The 23,863-nt window shown below is 55.3% G+C and overlaps 1 protein-coding gene and 1 long non-coding RNA gene across 2 annotated transcripts in view; one reads left to right on the top strand and one right to left on the bottom strand.

The window, feature by feature from the left end:
* STK40 (serine/threonine kinase 40) overlaps window positions 1–19,766 on the top strand; it is a 37,907-nt gene extending 18,141 nt beyond the window's left edge. Inside the window, exons 2-11 of the mRNA XM_016218511.2 lie at window positions 985–1,104; window positions 2,807–2,892; window positions 3,258–3,401; window positions 5,406–5,633; window positions 6,316–6,368; window positions 11,600–11,715; window positions 14,942–15,086; window positions 15,235–15,354; window positions 15,753–15,837; window positions 17,441–19,766. Coding sequence (XP_016073997.1) covers window positions 993–1,104; window positions 2,807–2,892; window positions 3,258–3,401; window positions 5,406–5,633; window positions 6,316–6,368; window positions 11,600–11,715; window positions 14,942–15,086; window positions 15,235–15,354; window positions 15,753–15,837; window positions 17,441–17,659 — 1,308 coding nt within the window. The 5' untranslated portion in view covers window positions 985–992 and the 3' untranslated portion in view covers window positions 17,660–19,766. The remainder of the gene's footprint in view (window positions 1–984; window positions 1,105–2,806; window positions 2,893–3,257; window positions 3,402–5,405; window positions 5,634–6,315; window positions 6,369–11,599; window positions 11,716–14,941; window positions 15,087–15,234; window positions 15,355–15,752; window positions 15,838–17,440) is intronic.
* Window positions 19,767–20,998: 1,232 nt separating this feature from the next.
* On the bottom strand, window positions 20,999–23,805 carry LOC107541442 (uncharacterized). The gene is made up of 2 exons (XR_001603617.2): window positions 22,489–23,805; window positions 20,999–21,200 (listed from the first exon to the last, which is right to left on the bottom strand). It is a non-coding gene; the product is annotated as an uncharacterized LOC107541442 (long non-coding RNA).
* Window positions 23,806–23,863: the final 58 nt, after the last annotated feature.

Below are 23,863 nucleotides of genomic sequence, written 5' to 3'. Positions count from 1 at the left end.
CGTGACCTCCATTGTTGTCTTTTCATTGGCTCCTAACTGCACAGTATTTTTCTTAAAAGTAATTAAAGAGCCCTAGCCGGTTTTGCTCAGTGGTTAGAGCGCTGGCCCTCGGATTGAAGGGACCCGGGTTCTGTTCCAGCCAAGGGCATGTACCTCAGTTGCAGGCACAATCCCCAGCCCCAGTTGGGGCACCTGCGAGAAGCAACCAATCGATGTGTCCTTCTCACATTGATGTTTCTCTCTCTCTCTCTCTCTCTCTGAAAAGCAATGGAAAAAATATCCTCAGATGAGGATTAAAAGTAATTAAAATTTTGAAAATAGGAGAAAGGGAAGAGAAAGCAAATACACACCCCATTGACAACTTTGGGTTGTTCTTCCATCTGAGGGGGCATAAGGGTCAAGGGGAGCTGGAGCAAGGAGATCCTCAGGGCAGTAACCTGCACATTTCGTGGGCATAATCCCTGGGCCTTATGTTCATCCTGCCATTTCCCAGGGCCCCCAGTCACACATCTGAAACCACACAGCAGAAATCAGAGCATTGGGGGTGGAGTGTGGGACCCTGGAATCAGTGTCCTCAGCCACTAGCTGTAGGTATTTGGGGGAAGGCCTCACTTTGGGAATGAATAGTCAATTCCTGGCCAGCTCTCCTCTCGGAGGTGGTCTCTGGGGGATCCCAATTTGCATCTGCACAAAACCCAGCATTCTCTCTGCATTTGACAGGCCCCTTTGAGGCAAGTGGGCTGCTCACCTCTGGAGCCAATACATGCTACTTTGAAGTACACCCACCTTGAGCCCCTAATTCGTCCCAAGTAAAGGAGCCCTGGTTCTTTGTCACCAGGAACCTTCAGTTCTCCTCTGGGAGGGGGAGGGGGGTGGCAGCAGCAGCTGTGTGACGCATCCCCAAGTCAGAGACTTGGAGGCTGGGTTAGCGTAAGGAAATGCACTGACTTGCTCAGTGAGAGGGGCTCTTTCTGTCTTGTCTAGAGCTGAGGATGAAGCGGAGAGCATCAGACAGAGGAGCTGGGGAAACGTCGGCCAGGGCGAAGGCTCTAGGAAGTGGGATTTCTGGAAATAATGCGAAGAGAGCTGGACCATTCATCCTGGGTAAGCCTCTCCCCACCGGCCTAGTGGGGTCCTGGGGGCAGGGGCAGGGCGCACTGGCATGCACAGTGTGACTTGTGGACATGCAGAATGAAGTGTCACACCCACCACATGGGGGGCCTGACCAAGCCTCCATCTGGCCCAGCTTCACCACCTTAACTAGAGTCTGTTTATGCCAGTGAAGATCCTCAGCATTAAGTCGCCCTGTACCAAGACTTGTCACTTTTGTTGTAGCTGCACCAGCCTTAGATCAGTCTTAGCTGAAAGCTAAACTATTTCTTCTCCTAGGATTTCACCCACAGGAAACACACAAGCTGCAATGGATCCCAAGGGCCATCATCCAAGTTACTTTTTGGACCATTCTTGGTGGGCACGATTAATTTCACAAAGCGTTCAGTATAGCCCCTGAAACTTCTTGTAAAGTTGACACAGAAATCCTGTAGAATTGTGTTTTCCCAGTGGTCCAGAGGAGAAGCAGGGCCTTTCTGCATGATGTTAGCGGCCCAGCAAGTCCAGGTTGTTTATGCTCAAGGGTTGCAGGTGGGGTGGGCTCTGAGGACCCTACTCCCCTGGCAGCCAGAGGCGGGTGTGAGTTTTGTTGGGAGAACAGCATTTGGACTTATGGCCACAGGATAGTTCCAGCTCCAGTCACTCAGCAAGTAGTCAGTGGTACCCACTTCAGGCCAGATCTGTGCTGTTTGCCAGGGATGCAGCAGTGAATGAGACAGGCAAGTTCCTGCCCTCACAGAACTTAATGTTCTAGTTGCAAAAAGAAACGGTAAACAACACTGGGGGTGGTCAGTGCCTTTAAGTAAGTAAACAAGGTGATGTGTGAAAGTAAGAAGGGCCAGGAGATAGTGTAGACAGGGAAGGTTCTATATGAGGAGGTGACATTTGAGCTGACACCTGAGGATAGTAGGAGCCAGCCGTGTGAAAAGCAGGGGGGAATCATTCTAGACAGAAAGAACAGCAAATGCAAAAGCCCAGAGGCAGAAAGGGCTTAATGTCTTAGGAATTAAGAGGCCAGTGTAGCTAGAGTGGGGTGAGTGTGGTGGGGAAACATAACCAGTTAGAAAGATGGATAGAAACCAAATCATGTAAGGCCTTAGAGGTCCAAAAAGGAGTCTTAATTGCATATTAAGGGCATTGGAGCACTGTGAAGGGTTGTTAGCAGTGCAGTGACCGCAGTGACATGGTGACAGTATCTGCGTTGTGCTCTGAGAGTTCAGACAGGGTGCTATCACAGGACAACAAGCAGTATACTTCTCCAGAAATACAGAAGTTCCCAAAAGCTGGTACTTGGGCCAGGGCCGGGTGGCTCTATCAGACTACCGTGGGAACCTGTGAGAGCTGCAGCTTCCTGGGTCCTCACCCTGGAGCTGCTGATTCAGAAGGGCAGGTTGCAGCAGGGAGCTCCTTTTTTGACACATGCTCCTCAGAGATTTCAGCCTGCACCCTGTTGAAAATCCCTCTTTTTGAAAAACGTGTCTGTAAAAGCCAGGTGTACCTCATGGGGACGCACATATATCCTCCATTTTTGGAGGGAAGACCACGAGAACTCTCCACCAGGAGAGACGTTGTGGGGCAAGTTCAGTGGATGTGAACTGTAGTGCCCGCCTGAAGAGAAACTAGCCAAAGACCACATGGTGACATGGTGCCAAGATAGGGCTTCTGAGCAGTAAGCCAGCTGCTCTCTGTGCCGCAGGTCCCCGTCTGGGCAACTCCCCGGTGCCGAGCATTGTGCAGTGTTTGGCGAGGAAAGATGGCACAGATGACTTCTATCAACTAAAGGTAAGTGAGGCACCAGGAGCTGGGGTACTGGGGACTCAGGGCCATCCTGCCAGCCTGGCTCCCTTTTCTCTCCCTTCGCACCTGCACCACTTGTGAGCAAGAGTGGCACCATTTCTTTCTGAGAAGCAATCAAGTTCACAGCCCCTGTCTGAACAACTCTTAATTTAATGAGCTTTGTCTGTGCATAAATTACATTGCTGTCACATTAAGAAAAAGTGTTTCACTTCAGAGGGGTGTGTGTGAGTGTGTGTACAAGTATTGCATGGTAGAGCGTGACCCCTGCTTCTCTTGTTCTGGTCATTCTGCTTTGTAAAGTAAGGTTTTTTGGGGGTTGTTGTTTTTTGTGTGTGTGTGCCTTCCTAAAGATCCTTACCCTTGAGGAGAGGGGAGACCAAGGAATAGAAAGCCAAGAGGAGAGGCAAGGCAAGATGCTGTTACACACCGAGTACTCTCTGCTCTCCCTCCTCCACACGCAGGATGGCGTGGTTCACCACCACGGGCTCTTCCAGGTGAGTGGCTGCCTGTCCCCTCCTCTCTCTGATCCCCTATCCTGGGTTGGCACTTTCTGAGGCTAAATCTGTACTTTGAGCAGCTCACCCTTACAACCCCTGTGTGCTGGGTGCACCAGGACTTCCTGGGCAAGAAGGTCAGGCTGGACCAGCCCTGCACTTTTCCTGCTGTGCTGATTGCAGCCTGGCTGGAAGACACACAGTTCACATCTTACAGCCTTTCTTTGAAAAGCCATTTTTCTGGGAAAAGAGGAAAGCAGCAAGTCATTTAAAGACACACAGGCTCTTTCTACTGTTTTGTCAGGAATTGGCCAGACCAGGGTGGAAGGGAGGGGTGTGAGGAAGAACAGGCCCTTGGAGCCACCTCAGTTGTTTTGGTACCAACAGCCCTTCTGCCCACCCAGGCATTCCAGTTTGTTCAACAAGCGTCCCTGAGCCCCCATGCTCTGATGTTCCAGGTCCCTTAGGAAAGGTACCAATTAGCAACCTGTACCCTGAAAAGAGCCCTCCTCGGGGCAAAGCTGAAATTGTGTCTCCAGAAGTGAAGAAGCAGGTCGGGTGCCCAGGAGGCCTCCTGATCAGGACCCAGCAGAGCCTCTGCAGCGCCCTCAGCCAGATGCACTGAATGGACCTGGTATATGAAAGGCAGCCTGGTGTCAGGGCGTGCACACAGGTTTTGGAGCCCGCAGTACTGGGTTCAGGTTGTGTGGCCTCAGGCAAGTCACTCAGATTCCTCATCTGTAAGCCTCAGTGGTAGCAATGCCCACCTTGTAGGGTGGGTAGGAAGATGAATGAGAATGCACAAAGCCCCGAGTTGCCCCTTTTATACTGTCATGGTTGATGATGGCAATAAAAACTCCTTGTCAGCTTGATTTTCTGAAATAAAATAAATTAGAATGCTTCCCACCTGCACACATACACCCCGCACACATACACCCACCAAGGTCTTTATTGTGAGGTGTGCAATTACAGGCCACTCAGTATCATTAGGGAACTCTGAAAATTAGTGTTTCCTGTAAACATGAAGCCAAGCTGAGGGTGATTGTGATTTCTTATACTTCATTTCTGCCAGCTTCCAGAGCTGGGCCTTGGTTTATGTCATTTTGGATGAGGGAGCCTGGATGATTAGTCTTTCTAGAGTCACCTACGTGCCAGGCGCTGTGTTGGGTCTCTGGGGAAGAGAGAATAGGAGGTGTGGATATTCAGTCCCTGGAAGTTCCCCAGACACAGGGGATGACATCAAGGGCCTCCTCAAGCTGGTAGGATAAGAGTCCCCATGTTGTACCTGTTTCTTATCTTGAAGTACCTTTTCAGTAAGGAAATGGATTCAGAACTTAAAACTGCAGTGTTGGTAGCATTGCCCACCAACTGAGCTCTAGCTGGGGTGGGACTAGCACTCACCCTGGGCTGTCTTACTCTCAGTAACCTGTGAGGAGCCAGAGACTGCCTCAGGCCCACATCTTGGACAAAGTAGAGCTGGGGTAGGAACCCAGCCATCAGGGGCCAGAGCCATACTCTTATCCACTGTTCCCTGGCTGCCCTAGAGTCCCACTTCCATGTGAAAGCAATTGCCTTGTACACACAAACCACTTCACACCCACCGTCTTGGACATTGGAAGGAAGTGTGCAGTGGTCCTTGCTGGGATCCCTGGAGTGCCATAAGGGAGGGGGATGTCCAGCGCCCTGGGTTTGCAGCCTGTACACTGGGCTCAGGGGGCCCTTTGGCTTTAAATGCCTAGCCCTGATCCAAACCCTTTGCATTAGGATCAAAGCGTGAAGCCTGTACCTGAGCTAATGTAACCTCACCCCCTGCTCGGCCTGGCACTGGTACACGGGAAGCCAAACATTGCTGAGCGGTCCATGGTCCACGCTGCCCAGGCCTCAGGCTTCCACCGCCCACACGCACACAGACTTCTTCCAGTCTCCCTCATTGCTCTGTGTGTCCAGCTCCAGAGGAGAGTCCCAAAGCCCTGGCCCCAGCTCCATCTGCCCCCTTGCTCCCAGGACCGTACATGTGAAATCGTTGAGGACACAGAATCCAGCCGCATGGTTAAGAAGATGAAGAAGCGTATCTGCCTTGTTCTGGACTGCCTCTGTGCTCACGACTTCAGTGACAAGACCGCCGACCTGATCAACCTGCAGCACTACGTCATCAAGGAGAAGAGGCTCAGCGAGCGGGAGACCGTGGTCATCTTCTACGATGTGGTGCGCGTGGTAGAAGCTCTCCACCAGGTGAGGCTCTGCCCTTCTGCAGCCCCTCCTTCTCGGGCCCCACGAGCCACAGAAAGCCATCCTTCCTGCTGCTTCTGAGTGGAAGCAGCTCTGTCCCACCCTCACCCAGGTGTGCTTTGCAGCCGGAAATGTGCAGAAGGAAAATGGCTGGATGACATGTATGGCCTGGGAAGGCACAGTGCTGCAGGCCTCAGCCCACAATCCTGGGGAGCGGGTGCCCAGACAGGCAGCCGAGTAGAACCTAGAGGAGCCTCTTGCAGGCACATAGCGTCTGCAGGCCAAGCCTGCAGACTTGGTTACCAGAGTCAGGAGAGTTCATCCCTCATTCCAGCTGCAGGCAGATGCTTGTTTTTGGGGGGTTTTTTTTGGTTTTTCAATAAGATGTTTGATGGAGGTGGAGAAAGGACTGGGTTCCCCACTGGCTGCTGCCCTGAGGAGAGAAAGAGCTAGGAAACCGCCCTGGGTGGGGCAGAGGCTGCCTGGCCTCGCATATTACCCCATTCGTACACATGGCTAATGAGGCCTAGAATGGTCCTGGTCTGTCTGGCTTACAAATCAAGGCGGGATCCTAAAAAGACATGTTATAGAGCTTCTTCCTGCCTCCCAAATACCTTTTAGGCTGGGCCCGCCTCCAGCCCTCACTCACCTTCACAGTACAAACCAGGTGTTTGTTGTCTTCCAGAAAAACATTGTGCACAGAGACCTGAAGCTCGGGAACATGGTGCTCAATAAGAGGTGAGATCTGCTTTTCTTTCATGAGGTAACCTTGGCATTGGAACAGGCTACATGCTGCAGCTACCAACTACCCTATACCCTGCAGTATTCCCATGGGGATTCTGGCTCAAAACAGCCCGCTTCTCCCAGGAACCCCAGTGGTGGCCTGGGAGACTTGCTTCTGCTTTTGCCACATGGAGTGTGATGCTTGCTAGGAAGGAGAGTCTTCAAGGCCAGAGACAGAGCTCTGGGAAGGAGTTCAAAGATCCTCCCTGGTCCATTCATTGGTGTTGCCTGGTGGGTGCTCTATAAATGACTATCAAAATGGACAAATAGCCAGGCCAGACATGGCCCAGCGGTTGAGTATCGACCTAGGATCCAGGAGATCACAGTTGGATTCCTGGTCAGGGCACATGCAGGGTGGTGGGCTCAATCCCCAGTTGGGTGTATAGGAGGCAGCCAATCAGTAAGGACTCTCATCGTTGATGTTTCTATGTCTCTCTCCCTCTCCCTTCCTCTCTCTGAAATCAATAAAGATATATTTTTTAAAAAAAGGACAAATGGGTGAAGGAATGACAAATGAGCAAAATAGGTCAAGTTCCCAGGAACCAGACTCAGATGTGCGTGCAGGTTTCCTGAGGAGAGCTCTCAGTGAGAAGGGGGCGGGATCAGGCAGAGGGTGCAGCCCTGACATGGTCTCAGCCTGAAAAGCTTGTGAGCCAGGTAGCCCTTCAGATGTCCCAGATCAAGGCAAGAGGGCACATGACCCTGTACCCCAACTGGGCTAGCCACTGAATGTGGAATATGCCCAGGGTGGGCCAGAGGCTTTGGCAGTGTCCTTTGGCTAAGGGAACTTTCCAGAGAAGGGCACAGCTATGAGTAGTCAGAAACCAACATTCCCAGGAACAGGGAGAGAGTGCCTTGATCTTGGACGAGATCTGGTGGCTCACCCCAGCACCCCAGGGGACCAGTGGCAGAGGGAGATCATGTGAGGCCCCAACCTCAAGCTGTCACCCCACTCAGGCAGAGTGATCTGGGGTGGCAGCAGAGGGACACCAACCATGCAGGGGCCCAGGACCAATAGGAGGAGGGCCTGCTCTGTCCACCATGGTCTGAGAAATGCAGGGCTCACCCCCTCTCGTGAGCCTCTCACCCTCTCTTCCCTCTCACCTCCAGGTGATGAAGTGGGTCTGAGGGCTTGCAGATGGCAGGCAGCACAAATCTCACAGCAGAAGTGGTGTAGTAGGTGATTTGTTCCATAATGTGGTCACCCACCCAGGAGGGGCCACTGTCCCTATGAAATGGCCAAAGCCACAGCAGTCCTAGGAAAAAGAAGCTTCAGGGAGATGGGCCTCTGGGGAGGGGCATGGGGCACCAGACCCTGCAGTGCCAGCCTGAGGTGCCACGGGAGGGTACTGCTGTACCGCACAGGTCAGCCTGTCTCCCAGAGCTCGGCTCGTGACAGGACACTGACCAGAAGGCACATGTCACTGTATTGAGGACTAGTGCAGATGGCTGGGGCCCACGGGGCAGGGAAGTGATTCAGCCACCCCGGGCACTGTGTGAAGGATGAATAAAGATTTGCCAGCCTGACCCTGCTGCGTTGCACAGGGAGCAGGGAAGGAAACAGAAATACTTGAACCCTTGGCTGGCTAAGGGAGAGAGTTGGGGAAGCCCGGAAGAGGGGGACTTGGGGGTCAGACCTGGCTCACAGCCTAGCTCTGCCTTTTAATTACCCCTGAGACCTAAGAGTTTGTTTGTTGGATTATTCATTCATTGATTGATTCATTCACATGTGGCAAAGCTGCTGTGGTACCAGCACTTCTTGGAGCTTCCATTTCCTCTCATCAGTGAGAGTGGAGGTGATTGTACCTCTGCCGAGCTTGACCAAGGCACAAGACTGCTTCATAGGGTTTGGCCCATTGTCAGCGCACCCCCATCCACGTTGGACCAGCCAGGCCCGCACCCTTGCTTCCCCCTGGAGATGAGGCCCGCTGTGTGTTGTGTTGCTGATGAGGACACCCATGGTGGGGGCCAGGAGGGCCCCAGCTCTGAAATGCATGAGGGGGCAGGTGTCAGAGAACAGCCATCCCAGCCCTGAGGGCAGAGTGTCTTAGCGTGGGAAACGCAGCCCTGGCCCTCTGTGGAACATTGGGTCAGTCACCTTCCTGCTCTGGACCTCAGGCTCACAGTTCACAAAGAGAGGGCACGTGTTTTGAGCATTTAAGTCCATGTGCCCGCAGCCTCCCACAGAGCTGTTCATTGGCTCCAATGAGCACCCCAAGGGTTGTTAGGGGTGTGCATTCAGGGCTTCTGCACTGTGATCAGCCTCTTGGTCTCCGTGGTGGGTTTGCTTCCGGCTCTCACTTCTCTAGGCCCCCTCGGTCTGGGAAGGTCGTCAGAAGGTCACACCTCTCTTGAGTAACACCAGTGTAGCTGCTGCAGCTCGGGGGGGGGGGGGGGGGGGGTTGCAGAGGTTCTGGCCACCTCTCACTTGACTCCCAGCTGTTCTGGAAGAGGGCAGGGTGGTGTGGTGCAGAGACATCTACACTGAGAGTCCAGGGCCTGCTCTGTGCGTGTCCAGGACCCACCCTTCTTGAGATCTTGCTTTCATCCTCTGGAAGTCAAGCTGGAGGCCTTGTCTAGTCCTCACAGCAGAATAGATGCTCCCAGGGGAGGAAACCAGGAGAAGTGCTTGCCAGGCAGCTGCACTGACAAGTTCACCCTGCTTTGGATGAAAGGCAAGGACTGACATCTGACATCTGAAATCCCCTCTTGGGATTATGTGAGGTTTGCTGTGGGTTCCTCTTCTTCTTTCTTTTTGGGTAATGAAGTTGCACACCAAGTTCCTAGAAAAGGAGAAAAACACTGTGGCAGCCCAAAGGGCCATAGCTAAAGAGTGACTCACTCCAAGTGGACCCTGCTGACACAGCGCTCCCTCCTTCATTCCTCACTTCCCTTGCCCCCTTCTGCCAGGACGATCCTGGGGGGTCTGGACTCTCAGGGATCTGTGCGCCACCCAGCCAACTTGGGTGGTGGTGGCCAGGCAGGGAGAGTCGCCAAGCTTCAGGAGGTCTTGGAGCTGACCATGTGGTTTCCTGCGGGAGAGACTCCAGGGTCCTCGCAGGCAGAGTAGTGCCAGCCAAGTGGACTCTGCTGCCCATCCCTGCAGGGTTTCAGCAAGTTTTCCTTCAGCGCCCCCTCCCTGCCCCACGCCCAGAGGGCCGGCAGGTCCTGCCACAGGGTTGAGTGGAAAGCTCAGCCACACGGGAATGTGTACTCTAGGGCCTGTGTTCACAATGTGGCACCTCTCTCCCGCCACCTCATACATGGTGTCTTTCCCAGGGCCTCCTTTTGGTAGCCTCTGCCCACTGTCTGAGGATGACATGCTAATCAGAGCTAGCGGTTAGTAATCAGTGACTATTCGCCAGGCCCTGGGCTCAGCGCTTTCCTTGGGATTAAATTCTTATCTTGTTAAATCCTAACACAGTCCTGGGAGTTAAGTGCTAATATTTTCCCTGTTTCACAGATGAGGAAATTGACGGTTGGCAAGATATTAAATAACATGCGCAGGACCACACAGCCAGGAAGTGACAAAGACAGGATTGGAGCCCCGGAATCTGATTCCCAAGCCCACCAGGCTGCCCCTTGAGCAGTCCTCCTCCCAGTGTCGGAGCCTCAGAACCCCTGTAGGGCGCATGCAGCTGCCCTGGCCATCTCTGGGGTGGGGCGGCGCCTCTGTTCTGTGGGGACCTTGCACTTGAGAGACTGAGTCCCGTGTTCATGACAGTGCCATGGGCAGTTCAGAGCGGGAGCAGTCCACTGTTTGACGTGCTGGGATCCCTGGCCAGGACCCTTTGCCTGCTCTCTCGGGCTCCAGCTGCCCTGAGGGCCACCAGTCAGACTAATACGGCATCCAACCGGGCAGGCCTGTGTGGAGAGGAGACTCGACATTTCCATCTGGAATGCAGGACAGATTGGCCTTTGTTTTGCACCAGGCCTGTGCCAGCAGAATTCCCCTGGATAGCTGAAAGGCTCTGGGAGCCTTTTGGACGCAGCTTCTGGGGAATTCCACCCTCTGCCCCACACAGCCTGCACCCCTGAGCCGACTCTCCTCTCCACCCAAGGCTCCTCGTGTGACTTCCCTGCCTACTGTCCTCCCTGGTTTCTCTGCCAGCCGACTGACATTGGGGCTGGGCAGTGGCCCCTGCCCATCTTTGGGTAGAGAGTCACCCTTCTTCACTGGCTGTACCCTATGGGGCAAAGGAGCCTTTCCTGGGCCTCTGGGAAGGAGCCTGCCCCACCCCTCCAGGTGTGATGTAAGGCTTCTTCTCTGGGCCACTTCCTTTGCTTACAGTGTGAGTCTCCTAGAAAGGATCAGAGCCTAGAGCTGCTCTCAGCCACAGCTCCGATGGGGGGAATTTATGGTTTTCTAGGTCAGGGCAGAATCTGAAGTGCAGGATAGAGAGTGAGTCGGCTTTGATGGAAAGGAAGGGAAAGTCAGAGGCTGGTACTATTCGGGGCACAGTGGGCACCTGGGTGTGTCAGTCCAAAGAGCAGGCCCTGGGTTCAGAGAGACCCGGGTTTGGATCCTGTTCCACTGCACACTGGCTGTGTGACCTTGGACAAGTCCCTGCACTTCTCTGTTCCTTAGTTGCATTGTCTATGAAATCCCTCCTAGGCGTTGTGAGGGGTGAATGAAAACAGTCCACAGCAGGCACTGAGGCCAGTAGGTGCTCAGTACACATTAGCTTTTAGGACTGTCAGTGATGCTGATTGATAATGACATGATGGCCAGAGGGCTCAGCAAAGGGAGATAGAAGTGGTACCCAAGGGTGGGCTCCAAACTGCTGCTGGACGTTTTCCTTGTATAAATGCAGGAATTGAACTAAATCCCTAATCACTCCCAATGTAGACATGATGTAAGGTTGCTTGGGAACTCCCTGCAAGTTGTTCCAAGCCTTAAGCTTTCCTCCCAAGACTCAGCTAGGGTGGCAGTATCAGGGGAGCTCCCTGGAAACACTCACCCGGTCAGAGTGACTCAGGTCCCTGCCTGGGCAGGTGGCAACCAAGAGTGACTGACAGAGTCGGCCCCACAGGCACTACCCACGGAGTCACAGGGAAGACAGCAAGGGCTGGGGAGCAGAAAGGATGAGGGCAAGATTCCTTTACACCCTGGACAAGAGGTGAAGGCAGCAGGGGTGCCTTGGGGACAGACTAAGGTGTGTTCACTCTTTGCCTTCCACTCCCAGGACGCATCGGATAACCATCACCAACTTCTGCCTCGGGAAGCATCTTGTGAGCGAGGGGGACCTGCTGAAGGACCAGAGGGGGAGCCCCGCCTATATCAGTCCAGATGTGCTCAGTGGTACGTGTGGTGTGCCAGGCAGTGGGCCCCAGGCTGTCACACAGCCAGGCGCCGCTGCAGTTCATTCTTTCCGCAAACCCTACCTGTGGGCTTCATGGTACTCCAGCTAGGTGTCAGGGAGGAGGAAGACAGCAGTCGCCACACCCGTGCATATTTACTTTTCTCTGGACTTAGTGCTTGGCAGGGAAGGTTCCTGTGAGTGTAAATAAGGGCACTTGGAGGACTTCCCCAAGGAATTGACATCTGAGCTGAGATGGGAAGGATAAGTGGGAATCACTGGGGAGTGTGACTAGGTGGAGCAGCAGAGTGCATTTGAGGAGAACTGACCAAAGGCCCCTGTAGCTGCTGCTCAGAAAGTGAGCCTGGTTCAAGGCCAGAGAGTGGGCAGGGGCCAGACCACAAAAGCCTTACTGAGAAACATCAGCCTTTATTCCAAGTGCAAAAGGAAGCCATTGAACAGGAGGACTTCACTGAGTGTGCTACGGTGAGATTTGCATTTCAAAGGCATCACTCCCTTTGTTCATTCATTCATTCATTCATTCTGCTGGTATTTACCTACCAAGGGCCTACCATGGGCAAGGCTCTGTAGTAGACACTTTGGATAGAGCAGGAACAAGCAGACAAGCATCCCTGTCTCCATGGATGGTGAGCTGACTTTCCAGTGGGGCTGAGACAGGTAATACACAAAATAAATAAGGCAGTTACGTAGTAATTAACTACCAGTCATTCCTAAGCACCAGGCACTGTGCTGAGCATGACATGCATTATCTGTTTAAAATCACACAGCTACCTTATGAGGTAAATATTGGAAGTTTCTTTTTCACAGATGAGGAAACCTAGGCTCAGAGAGATCAAATCTCTTGTCCAAAGTCATAGCTAAGTGTAAACCTGGAGGCTGGATCCCAGGACTGCCTCCTGCCCAAGCCCAGGCTCCGGCTTCACCATAGTCTTTCTTTTCCTTTTCTCATTCTTCTCCATAGTCTTTCTTTTCCTTTTCCCATTCTTCTTTACCAAATTGGGTCCCTCTGTCTTGATCCCTTAGGGGGCCAAGGGCTTATATCAGTTCCTGTTCCTCCCACGTGAAGGTCTCAAGGTTGTCCCCAAGGTCCATAACCACCAGCACACTCAGGTGCGCTGCTTCTCGCAGTAGCAGAATCAGCCTCTTCCCAGGTCGTCACCTGTCTTCCTAGGAAACAGGCTGCTATAACTTGCCATAAGCATTTGTAGTCCCCTTGGAAGTCTCCCCCAGCTGAGGCATCACCTAGATTCCCAGGCATTTTCCAGGGCTACCCATGTGCAGAGGGTAGTGGTGACACTCTCTAGATCTGGGGGGTTTGGTTGGAGTCACTTTGACCTCTGCTGGAGGGACCTGGGTGCCAGGGTTGTACCCCAACTCTCTTCCCAGCCCAGACACCCTCCATGAGAGTCCCCAACACATCTCTGTAGGTGAAAGAGGCCAGGCGGATGAGCCAGGTCCTCCCTCAGCCCAGCTCTGTGAGGTGTGGAGGCCTGGGGTTGGGAGGGCTCTCTGGTCAGGATTTGTCCTTAGCAACACCAGGCTCAGGTGGCCTCCATGGTAGTCACTCCCTGCTGCTGCCCGTGGCTTCACTCTTGTTCTTCCAGATTCAGGCCCATCTTGCAGGGTGAAACAGAGGCCCCCATGCACCAGAAAGAGACCTGACTGGGAGACCAGAACCCCAGGCTCTAACTCTGGCGATGCGGATTAGCCAGCTGTGTGACTTGGCCTTCAGCCCCCTCTCTGGGCCTCAGTCTCCTCATGGGCAGAGTCCTGCTTCCCACGTTGTTCGTGATTAAGTACAAGCCCTGCGTGTGGGTTCTGATCCCAGCTCTGCTACTTCATTTATTCTGCATGCCAAGCACAGCCTCAGGCCTCGGGTGTGGAGCTGTGTAAAGGCAGCCATGGCCTTGCCCTCATAGAGCTTATGGTTAATAACTGTGTGACCTCGAAAGAATTATCTCTCTGGACCTCACCTTTCTCATCTGTGAAATTGGGGTGATAATAGCTCCTACTGCATTAGGGCCCTGTGGGATTAGATAAAGCCTTGACCTAGAGTCTGGCTCAGTAAACATTAGCTGGACCATCATCACTGAAGGAAAGCTTGAAGTTTAGTGTTTTCTCAGAAGCCAGAGCTCAGGGAAAGGTCACCTGACAGAACTCCTGCGGGAGCTTGTTGCCTGGTGCCCAGCAACATCTTCCACACCTGGAGAGCTGAGCTGTGTTCAGGGACCCGGCTGCCGCAGAGCCGCTGGTGTGGCACACAGGGCGCTGTCCCAGGGATGGTGGGCAAGGCTTTCGGAGGGCTGGCATTATTCCCGTATCCTACCATTGGAGCAGGTCAGGCAGCAGCTGGCACATGGGAGGAGCTGTGCTGCCGGTGGTGGGTGGATGGATCCCCCTGACAAAGGGAGGAGCAGGGCTTTTACATGAGCCATGCGACCCTGGACAAATCACATTCCTGGGCCTCGTTTTACTCTGTGGAAAAACAGAAAATATCTAATTCATAGAGTTGTGGTAGAGACTTAATGAGATCAAAGTGTTTCTTCCAATGCTAGCACCGAGAGTGTACTTCACTAGTCACTCAGCAAGTGAGCCCATGCTGGGCTCTGGGCTCTGGGCTCTGGGCGCTGGGCTCAGCCGGAGCAGAGCAGAGAGGCCCCTGCGTGTGAGAACATGCCTTCCAGTGGGGGAGATGCAGATAAACAGACAAAAAAGGGGTCTTACAGGTTGTGCTCAGTGCTATGAGGGAATCGCGATGGGACTGTGGCTGACTTGTTCAAAACCAGTTAGCTCTTTGTTCCACATGCACCTCGGCTATGTGCTCTGTGAGTTGCTCTGCTGGGAGCTGGGGCTAGAGAGCAGGCCCAGCACCCAGGAGCTCGCAGTCCACAGAGCAGGGCTGTTGCTTCGAGGAAGAGGCAGGAGGCAGGCCCGGGGAGGGCAGTATTGCCTTGGGGAGCTGGGCCTTGAGAGCTTGAGCAGGATCAGCCTGAAGAGCAGGGGAGGGACCGACATGGGCGAAAGCTCCCAGGACTGAGCCGGCTTGGCTTGCTCTGGGAGGAAGGGGGACAGGGGACCAGAAGTGAGGCTGGCAAGGTGGAGGGGTCCCACGGATAGGATTTCAAGCAGGTAGCTGGTAAGCTGAGGGAGTCCCAGGCTGTCCTCTCTCCCACCCCGTGCTCAGTGTGCGTGTGTCTGTGCCCACAGGCCGGCCATATCGCGGCAAGCCGAGCGACATGTGGGCCCTGGGCGTGGTGCTCTTCACCATGCTCTATGGCCAGTTCCCCTTCTACGACAGCATCCCGCAGGAGCTCTTCCGCAAGATCAAGGCTGCTGAGTACACCATCCCTGAGTGAGTCCGCCTCGTGGGGAGGGCAGGGAGGCCCAGTTGTTTATTCTCAAGGGGCAGAAACAACACAGTGAGTCCTGGAGTCCTGGGCCGGACACCCAGCACCAGCCCACCCCACCTGAGCCTTCTCCCTCTCCCTCTCTTGCATCAGGGATGGGCGGGTTTCTGAGAGCACCGTGTGCCTCATCCGGAAACTGCTGGTCCTCGACCCCCAGCAGCGCCTGGCCGCTGGTGATGTCCTGGAGGCGCTCAGTGCCATCATCGCATCGTGGTGAGTGGGCTGGAGCAGGGCTGGGCTCTGCCCATCTTGCCAGGAAAGGAGTCTGAGGTTGGGCCTGTTTTTCTGCCAGGCAGAGTCAAATTTCAGGTTTTCCCCACAGGCAAGATTGGGAGGGTCCCGGCAGCACTGGGGTCTAGCACCTCCTGCCTGCCAGTCGATGCCAGTGATGGAGGGGCATTATCTCATTGAGTTCTTACCACACACAGCCTGTGGGGTAGAAATTGTCCCCATTATTGGATAAGAGGCTTGGAGAAGCAGTATTGATCATGTCAGGAAGGGGCTGAGCTGGGACGCAGCCCACGTCTTACAGCAGTGGGGACCTGGCCTTCCCGGGGAGCAGGGGCTGGGGGCTGCTTGGAGCCGAGCTGACCTGCCTGCCTCCCCTGCAGGCAATCCCTGTCATCCCTGAGTGGGCCTCTGCAAGTGGTTCCTGACATCGACGACCAAATGAGCAACGCAGACAGCTCCCAGGAGGTGAGTGTGGAAGGGCAGGCAGGCCGTTACCCAAGTCCTGAGGGACCAGGCTCCAGGGAAGACAGGTGGGGCAGGGACAGAGGTGGCAGCTCCCAGCAGGCCTCAGGGCCTTCTCAGCTTTGTCCCCAGCTTTTGGAGTGGGAAAGGGAGGCCTGAGTCCTCGCCCTATGCTGCCTGGGACCTGCCGTGTATCTGGCTCAGCTGGTGGGTCTGTGGCCCGAGAGGGCAACTGAGGTGGAGGCCCCCCAGCAGGGAGCCTCCCAGTGGCCCAGCCTGGCCCTCTCCCAGCTTCCTCTTCCTGCCCACGCGCTCTGCCACGGGTTAGCCCTTTAAACAGTCACATTCTCTGCCCCTCTGACTCACAGGGCTCAACCTTCCTGCTTTTCATTTTCCAGATGATTCATTTTCTCCCAGTTTTCTCTTTTCCCTTGTTTCCCGCACTGGAGAAAGTTCTGGACCCAGAGTGAGGGCAGAGACCTCAGTACTAGGCAGCAGCTACTGGATGATCTTAGGGTGCCCCCTGGAGGGCAGAGCTGGGCCAGGCCCCCTGGGAGGGATGCCGTGGTCCCTCTCGGCCGGCCCTGGAGATCCACAGCAAGCACCAGGTAGGGAGGACCAGGAGACACCAGCCTGGGACCACAGCAGAGCCTCCCGGCCCTTGAGAAGAGTCCCAGGCCCTACCCCCAGCTCCCAGCCATCCCAGGACTGTTCAGCAGCTAAGAATGGTCGCTGGCGTGTAAGGAGCACCTCTCATTCAGTCCCGTGAGGCGAATGTTCTTATCCTCGTCTCAGAAATAGGGTTCCCAGTCCCACAGCTTGGAAGTAGTGAGCTGGATCAAGAACCCAAGTCTGAGTCCATAGCCCTGCTTTTCCCCTCAACTGAGTAACACAGGGACCCACCACTTCAGTGTGTCACTATCTGCCTGAGCCACTCCACGAGGCTCAGTTTGGGGCAGGATAAAGAAACATGGTTGCCCAAGTGCTGAGTACCCCAGCCCTGGGCCTCTTTTTTTTTTTTTTTAATGTCTTTATTGATTTCAGAGAGAGAAAGCTATTAATATCAATGATGAGAGAGTCATTGATCGGCTGCCTCCTGCACACCCCCTACTAGGGATTGAGCCCACAACCCAGGCATGTGCCTGCCTGGGAATTGAACCGTGATCTCCTGAATCATAGGTCGGTGCTCAACCGCTGAGCCACGCCTGCCAGGCTAGGGCCTCTTTTATAACACGTGCCCTGCACTGGTCCCCCAGGGGTCTCGATAACCTCTCTGAGGGGAGATTACTGCTCCACTTCGCAGGCAAGGAAGCTAAGGCTTCGGAGGTCATGTGACCTCTCCCAAGGTCAGTGAGTTAGGAAGTGAGGGATCTGGCTCAGATCCCAGGTCTACTTCAGCTGAAGCAACAACACCCAGGGTGGCCAAGGTGAGGTTCAGGTTGGCTGGGGGCTTCAGGGACCCGTACACACTGGCACCGGCTAGGTCGGGTCCAAGGGTGAGGTGTCTGGGGAGGGAGCCTCTGGATCGACCTAACACTCACTCCCCTGCTCTTCTCTCTCCATCTGGCCACTCTGGTCTCTCTCTCTCTCCCTCTGTGCCTCACAGGCGAAGGTGACAGAGGAGTGTTCCCAGTACGAGTTTGAGAACTATATGCGGCAGCAGCTGCTGCTGGCTGAGGAGAAGAGCTCCATACACGAGGCCCGGAGCTGGGTGCCCAAGCGGCAGTTCGGCAGTGCACCACTGGTGCGCCGGCTGGGCCACGACGCACAGCCCATGAACCCCTTGGACGCAGCCATCTTGGCACAGCGCTGCCTGCGGAAATAGCAGCCTCAGGCAGGGGTACCAGCACCACCCGCCACCTCTTCCTGGCCCCCCCGGCCGATGTCCTGCTTTGGGGCTGGGCCCTGGAGTGCCGAACTCTCTCCCAGGCTGCCACGGGGACAGCCAGGGACAGCCCAGGTCACACATGGGGTCAGCAGAGGTACCACGAAGCTACCTTTTGGAATGATTGCTTGATTGTTTGGTTTTTTAATCTGAGAAGCCTAGATGACTAATCTGCTTTTAATCATGACGTTTTAATCTACCTCTGTCTCTTTAACCATGCTGTCTCTGGACTGAGTGAGAGGGAGGAGGAGGGAGCCCACCCAGCCACCTGCCCCGGGCAGCTGCCCCCCACAGTCCAAATAAGCTGAAAGTGCAGCTCTCTGCTGGCTCTCAAACGAATGCCCACTCCCCGCCGCTCTCCCAGGCCCCTCCCATGGTCAGTTTTCCTCCCCTTCTGACCCCAGGCCCCTCAGTCCAAGCTTTGGAAAACCTTCACCTCATCTTAAGTGGAACTCAAATATATTTATTTTTATACTGAAACCAACTTCTCTCCCATCACCAGGTGGCTCTGCCCAGGGCCACTCCCTACCCCAGCCTGGCTAGACAGCAGGGCGTCCACAGCCCTCAGATGGGCCCCTCCTTACCCCAGGCTCAGAAGCCCCTTCTTGCCGGCCCCTCTCCACCTCCAGCCCACCAGTCCCTCCTTGCTTCTGGTGATGGGGAGGCCTTTCTGGACTTGGTTCTTTCTCCCATCTCAGTCGCTTCTCTGAGGTGCTGTACACTCGCATTAACCCTGGTTTCCTTCTCCGCCCTCAGCGGGTACCGAGGTAACACCAACATCGATGTGAAAGGGTGCCTGGTGGTCGGGCCGGGCAGGGCATGCTGGTCCAGCCTTGGACAGGTGGCCCTGCTTGCGCGCCCTCTCGCTCCCCACACCCCTCTCTGTTCAGAGAATGGTGGGGACATCACTCCCCTGCCCTGCCTCATAATAGATGTGGTGTCTCTCCCAGCAGACTCCGGCCAGGTCCTCCATGGGCTGCAGGGCTCTTGGGAAGAATTGTGGGAACTGGGGTCCCATCTGGCTTGAGAACAGCCCTGCTGCCCTTTTTGAGCCGAGATTTTGAAGTGGATGCCCTTCTTGCCAGAAATGCTGTTCTCACCAGAATGCCCCCCTCCCACGCTCCCTCACTGGACTTGGCCCTGCCCAGTGCCAAGCAAAGACCTTCCCCCAGCCCCCCACCAGACCCCCTTGGAAAGGCCAAGTGTTCCCCTCCAGGCAGCCCTGGGCCCCTAGGCTCTTCCTGCCTGCCCTTGCTCCACAGTGGGAAGGTGACCAAGGTCTGTGTGACCTTGTTTCCCAGTGTGAGCTGCCCCTCCCCAAAAGCTGACTCACTGTGAGTGACTTGGACAAGTTCCCAAACCTCCTTGTGCCTCAGTTTCCCCATCTGGAAAAAATGGGGCCACCTCTTGCCAGCAGTAGCAGGGCCACCCATGCCCCTTCCTCCCCATCCCCCCCTCCCAGCACTTGGGCGCCTCGTGCCTCTGCCTCAGTGGGTCTGAGGGAGCCCACCTGAGCCCAGCACTTACTCCCCTTGAGCACCAAGCTCTGCCTGTCAGCTAGCTGTCTGGCCGCTGAGAGCCAGGGTGTCGTGCTATGGGGTCGGGGGATGCCCTCTTTTCTATATTTATTTCAAAAAGAAGTCTCCTAAGGGAGTAGAAATACAGTCCAGCCGAGGGACCCCAGCCCTGTGGCTGCCCTCCTGTGAGGGGCTCAGCTGTGCCCCTTGCCCAGCAGCCTGCCCAGACCCTCCAGGCCTGCTTGCCATGTGTGGTCTTTCTCCTTTTCAAAGCAATATCCTACAGGTCTGCAGAGCCCTGTCAGACGGAGGTCCCTTCCGGGGTCAGCCCATGTGTCTGATTAATTTATAGCGAAGCAACTGAGAGGAGGTTGGGTCTGCCCTCACTGACTGTCACACGCTGAGAGAAGTCCAATTGTAAAGAAACAAAACAAAACAGAAAAAGTCACAAAAAAATTTGTATAAAGACATATTTTTGTACTACATGGGGACTCTTCCTGCATGTCAGCAATAAAACTTCCTGATCTGGAGCCACCGTGGCCTGTACTGTCTGCCGTTCTTGCCCTCCTCACCTGCCGTCTCCGTGTCCCACCAGCCGGGCCTCCCTCCCGTCCCAGCAGGCAGGGCAGGATTCCTGCAGCGCTGGGCTCTACCACCAGGTGCTCCGGATAGGCGCCCCCCCACACACCTGGGCAGCCAGCTGGCCACACGCCTTCTCTGTCTTGAGTGGGGGAGGGGACCAGAACTACTCAGCATTCTCCATGACCGGCTTGGTCCAGCTTCCCCTCAGTCCCCAAGAGGGAAGTCCCTGCTTGGCTTGGCTCAGCCAGGGACCTGTGCAGGAAGAAGGTATCCCAGAGCGGCAGCTGCTTGCAGAGTACTGATCCTCTCTCCCTGCCAAACCCCCATTGGAGGTGGAGAGAACTTAGCCAGACAGAGACCACCCATGTGCCTACATGCCCATCCGGGGCAGCTGGCGTAATAAGGGCCAGGCCAGGCCCTTTCCTGAATCACCGGCTCCTTCCCTCCCCTCCATAGGAAGCCAAGAAGCTTCCTTCCTTTCTTCTTTCCTTCCTTCCTTTGCTTAAATTTAGACTTTGCAGATTGAGCACTGAAACAGTGAAGCTAGAGGTAGTCTGGCCCCTCCCCTCTCCAGGCACACTACCAGGCCCAGGCACACTTACCTTTGTGTTCAGGAACCCACACAGGCCCAGGTCACAAAAAGAGCAGAGACCCATGCAGGAGGATGTCCCAGTCACTGTCCACACAGCCAAAGGGGGTGGCACCTCGCCAAGATGTGAGAAGGCCCTGGTTCTCTGCAGATACTTCAGACCAGACCCCCCAGGCCCCTTATCCCCTTCACCCCACAGCCCCACACCTACCCAGGCATCCACGTGGCTCCTCGTCATCCTGGAGAGGTCCCAAATCGATAGGAATTTTGCCCATTTCATCGAGCCCACATCTTACCTGTCCTGGATGCACCGCCAGAAGGGGCCTCCCTCCCAGCCCAGCACTGCCTTTCTCGGGCTCTTCCAGCCGCCGCCCTGGCCTTAGCTCCACATTCAGCCTCCCTCGTGAACCCACCCGATCAGCCTCTGTTCTGCGCCAGCCCAGTATCTCCTAAGCACCGACACGTGCCAGGCAATACCCAGACAGCGAGCCACATGCGGGCAGGGGCTGTCCCTCTCACTTGTATCCTCGGCACCTAAAACTGCACGCAGCTCGCATGTGAGAACTGTCGGTTTATTCAGCAAAGCGTAGATTGCTCTCCACCAGTTTTTATTGTGAGCCCCTGAGGCAAAGGAAGGAGAAAGGGCCAGAAGGGTGTGTGTGATCAACAGCCTCCTGTGGTCCTGAGAAGTCGAACAAGAACTGAGAAGCTTCCATCAGTTGTAGCCACTGCCTGGTCTCCACTGTCCTCAGGAGGAAGAGCTTCAAAGAGAAGCCCATGGGCGCCCAGCTACCTGAAATGGGAAAGGAAGTGAGGAGATGGGTTCTCTCTCCATGGCCGAGTTGTTCAGGCTCCCAAACCAAGTCAGCTGTGAGCTCTCGCCTCCCTTGCTGGCGCACCGCATGTCCTATCAGCCACTTCTCACGGCTCCCTGCGACCACCCGGTCTGAGGTCTGAGCCCCATTCTCTCACTTCCTGGCCTCCCTGTTCCCTGCGACAGCCCAGCCACACAGCAGAGAGGCAGGCACACACAGAGACAGAAACACGTATGTGCCATGCAGAGGCACACACCCCCAACACGCAGGGTCAGTCACACAAGCACGGCCGAAACACTAATCTTCACATAAGTGGCAGGCATTCAGCATGTTGGCACAACCATGGGAACCCACCGATATCCCAGCCAGAGCTCAGATTCTGGCTTCACCTTCCCCTCTCAGCTCAATTTAACATGGCTGATGGCATCCTGGTCCTGGCCAGGTCTTCTTCCCTGGTCACTCGGCTCTCCTGGCTGATTCCTCCTCCATGAGACCCCATCAATGCTGGGGCTTCCGGAGCTCAGGCTTCAGAACCCTTCTCTTCTCTCCCTGCGCCCTGGTGACCTCACCCCCTCCCGGGGTGTTCAGTCCATCTTGGACGTTGAGGACTCACATACATTTCCAGCCCAGACGCCGCAGGGCTCCCTCCACCTGCCTGCCTGACACCTCCACTCGGATGGCTACTGGACATCTCAAATCTATCTCAAATGAAATTTGGGATTGCCCAAAACCTGCTCCCCACCTAAGCTTTCCTCAGGTGTGTGGGCCCAATACTAAGCAGCTGTGGTATATTCCTTTTTCCCTGGCGTCCCAATCCCACGCCGGAAGTCCTGTTGACACTCCCTTCAAAACACTGCCTGAATCGGATCCTGTCTCACCTCCTCCACCGCCCATCCCGGCCCAAGCCTCTGCCACTGCTGGCCTGGACAGCTGCCAGCCTGCTCGCAGCTCTGCTTCCATTCTCGCCCTGTGTGGCCCATCCCACGCTGAGCCCCTACAGGGACCTCTCCAAAGTGCGTCACGGAACCATGACACTCTCCTGGTTAAAACTCCTGGGGCTCCCCATGACACTCACATCTAAGCTCCTCCATAGGGCCCATGGCCTCTTCCTGATCACCCCACCACCCCCTCGCACCTCTCCACCCCTGCGGGAGGTGCCCTAGGACATTCTACTTCAGGGGCCTCGCCCTTCTTCCTGGCCCTTCTTCCTGACCGGCATTCAGCCCCAGATCCTGGCATGGCTGCCCCCCAGGATCTAGCCCTCACCTCAGATGTCCTGCTGGAGAGCTGCCCAGGTGTTCTCCATCACATTTCCCGATTCCATCAGCCTCTGAGCACTCAGCAGCACCAAGATTCTCTTCTTCGTATATTGTCTGTCTGTCCACCTTAGTGGCAGCTCCATGAGACAAAGGTTGTGTTTACTGCTGAACCCCCAGTATCGGAAACGCTGGGCAGGGTGCTCAGTTAGCATTTGTTGACTAGCGGCGGTATACAGACGTACACACCCCCACAAAAATGTTCAAGCAGATACAACACGAAAATAGACACGCAAATATACAGATATGGGCAGAAATAGTGCCACATGCTCACAAAACAGACTAAACAGCCACAAAGACACAAAGGAGTCCCTTTCCCACGCCCAGGGGAGCCAGTCCTAGTCCTTTCTCCATCCAGATCTGCCCTCTGCTTGAACCCAGTCTCAGGACCCGGAGTGGGGGTCTCCAGCCTGGACAGAGAGGGGGGTCAATGGCCCACAGGCCTCAGGCAGCGCCTTCAGCTATGTCTGCAATTTCCTCTCACCCCCTTCCTTCCCTCCTCCTCTCTAAGGCTCCCGCCAAGAAGGCCTCCCCCTCACCCCAGCCCTAGCACAGGAAGGGGGGCCCACAGGGGGGGCTAGGAGTTTAGGCAGGAAGACGACCCGGGCCCACACACTGATCACACCACACATTGCAGCATAAGCCCTGAGCCGATGTGGAAACGCATGTGCACGGGCAGGTTTAGCCAGAAAGGAAAGGCATTTTTGCCACGCACTCTGGTGCAGAACACGGGCCCTCAGAGGCCCCAGGCTGGGTTCTGCAAGGCTGGCCTGGGCCTGGCTTGAAGCCTGAGTCCAGCATTCATTAACCCTGCTGACCAGAGCTCCAGCAGCTGGACACACTCACCGCCTGGGCCCTGGGAGGAGGGGAGGAGAGTCCCTTCCCTCAGATTGTGGGTGAGGGTCTCGGGGAGCGCTGACATCTGGGCTGGGGGAAAGCAGGCAGTCTTCCCTGGGGAGGGAGCCTCCTGGGATGAAGACCAAGGGTTAAGAGCCCAGCCGGGCTACAGGGTCAGAGAGCAGTGGGTTCCGATCCTGACCATTTGGTCAAGTTTTCCAATCCGTGACTCAGTTTACTTACCTGCCAAGTGGGGATAATGACAGCGAATGACAGGATTATTTAAAAGGATTAAATAAAAGAACATTGTAAAGGGTTTACTTAGCCCATTGCCCGACTCCCAGGCAGAACTCCATCCTCATCATCATTATTATTATTGTTGTTGTTAGCCTGGGGGCGGGTCCCTGGAACCCGCCTCCCCTGCGGTTTCCTGCGGGGGAGAAGACGCCCGCCGGCCGCTCCCCCTCCTCTCCCCTTCCTCCGCCGGC

The sequence above is a fragment of the Miniopterus natalensis genome, chromosome 9 (genome assembly GCF_054644295.1).
Source record: "Miniopterus natalensis isolate mMinNat1 chromosome 9, mMinNat1.hap1, whole genome shotgun sequence".
In the NCBI taxonomy this organism is placed as follows: domain Eukaryota; kingdom Metazoa; phylum Chordata; class Mammalia; order Chiroptera; family Miniopteridae; genus Miniopterus; species Miniopterus natalensis.
Note: the sequence above shows the minus strand (reverse complement) of the source record. Positions and strands in the feature narration are given on the sequence as shown.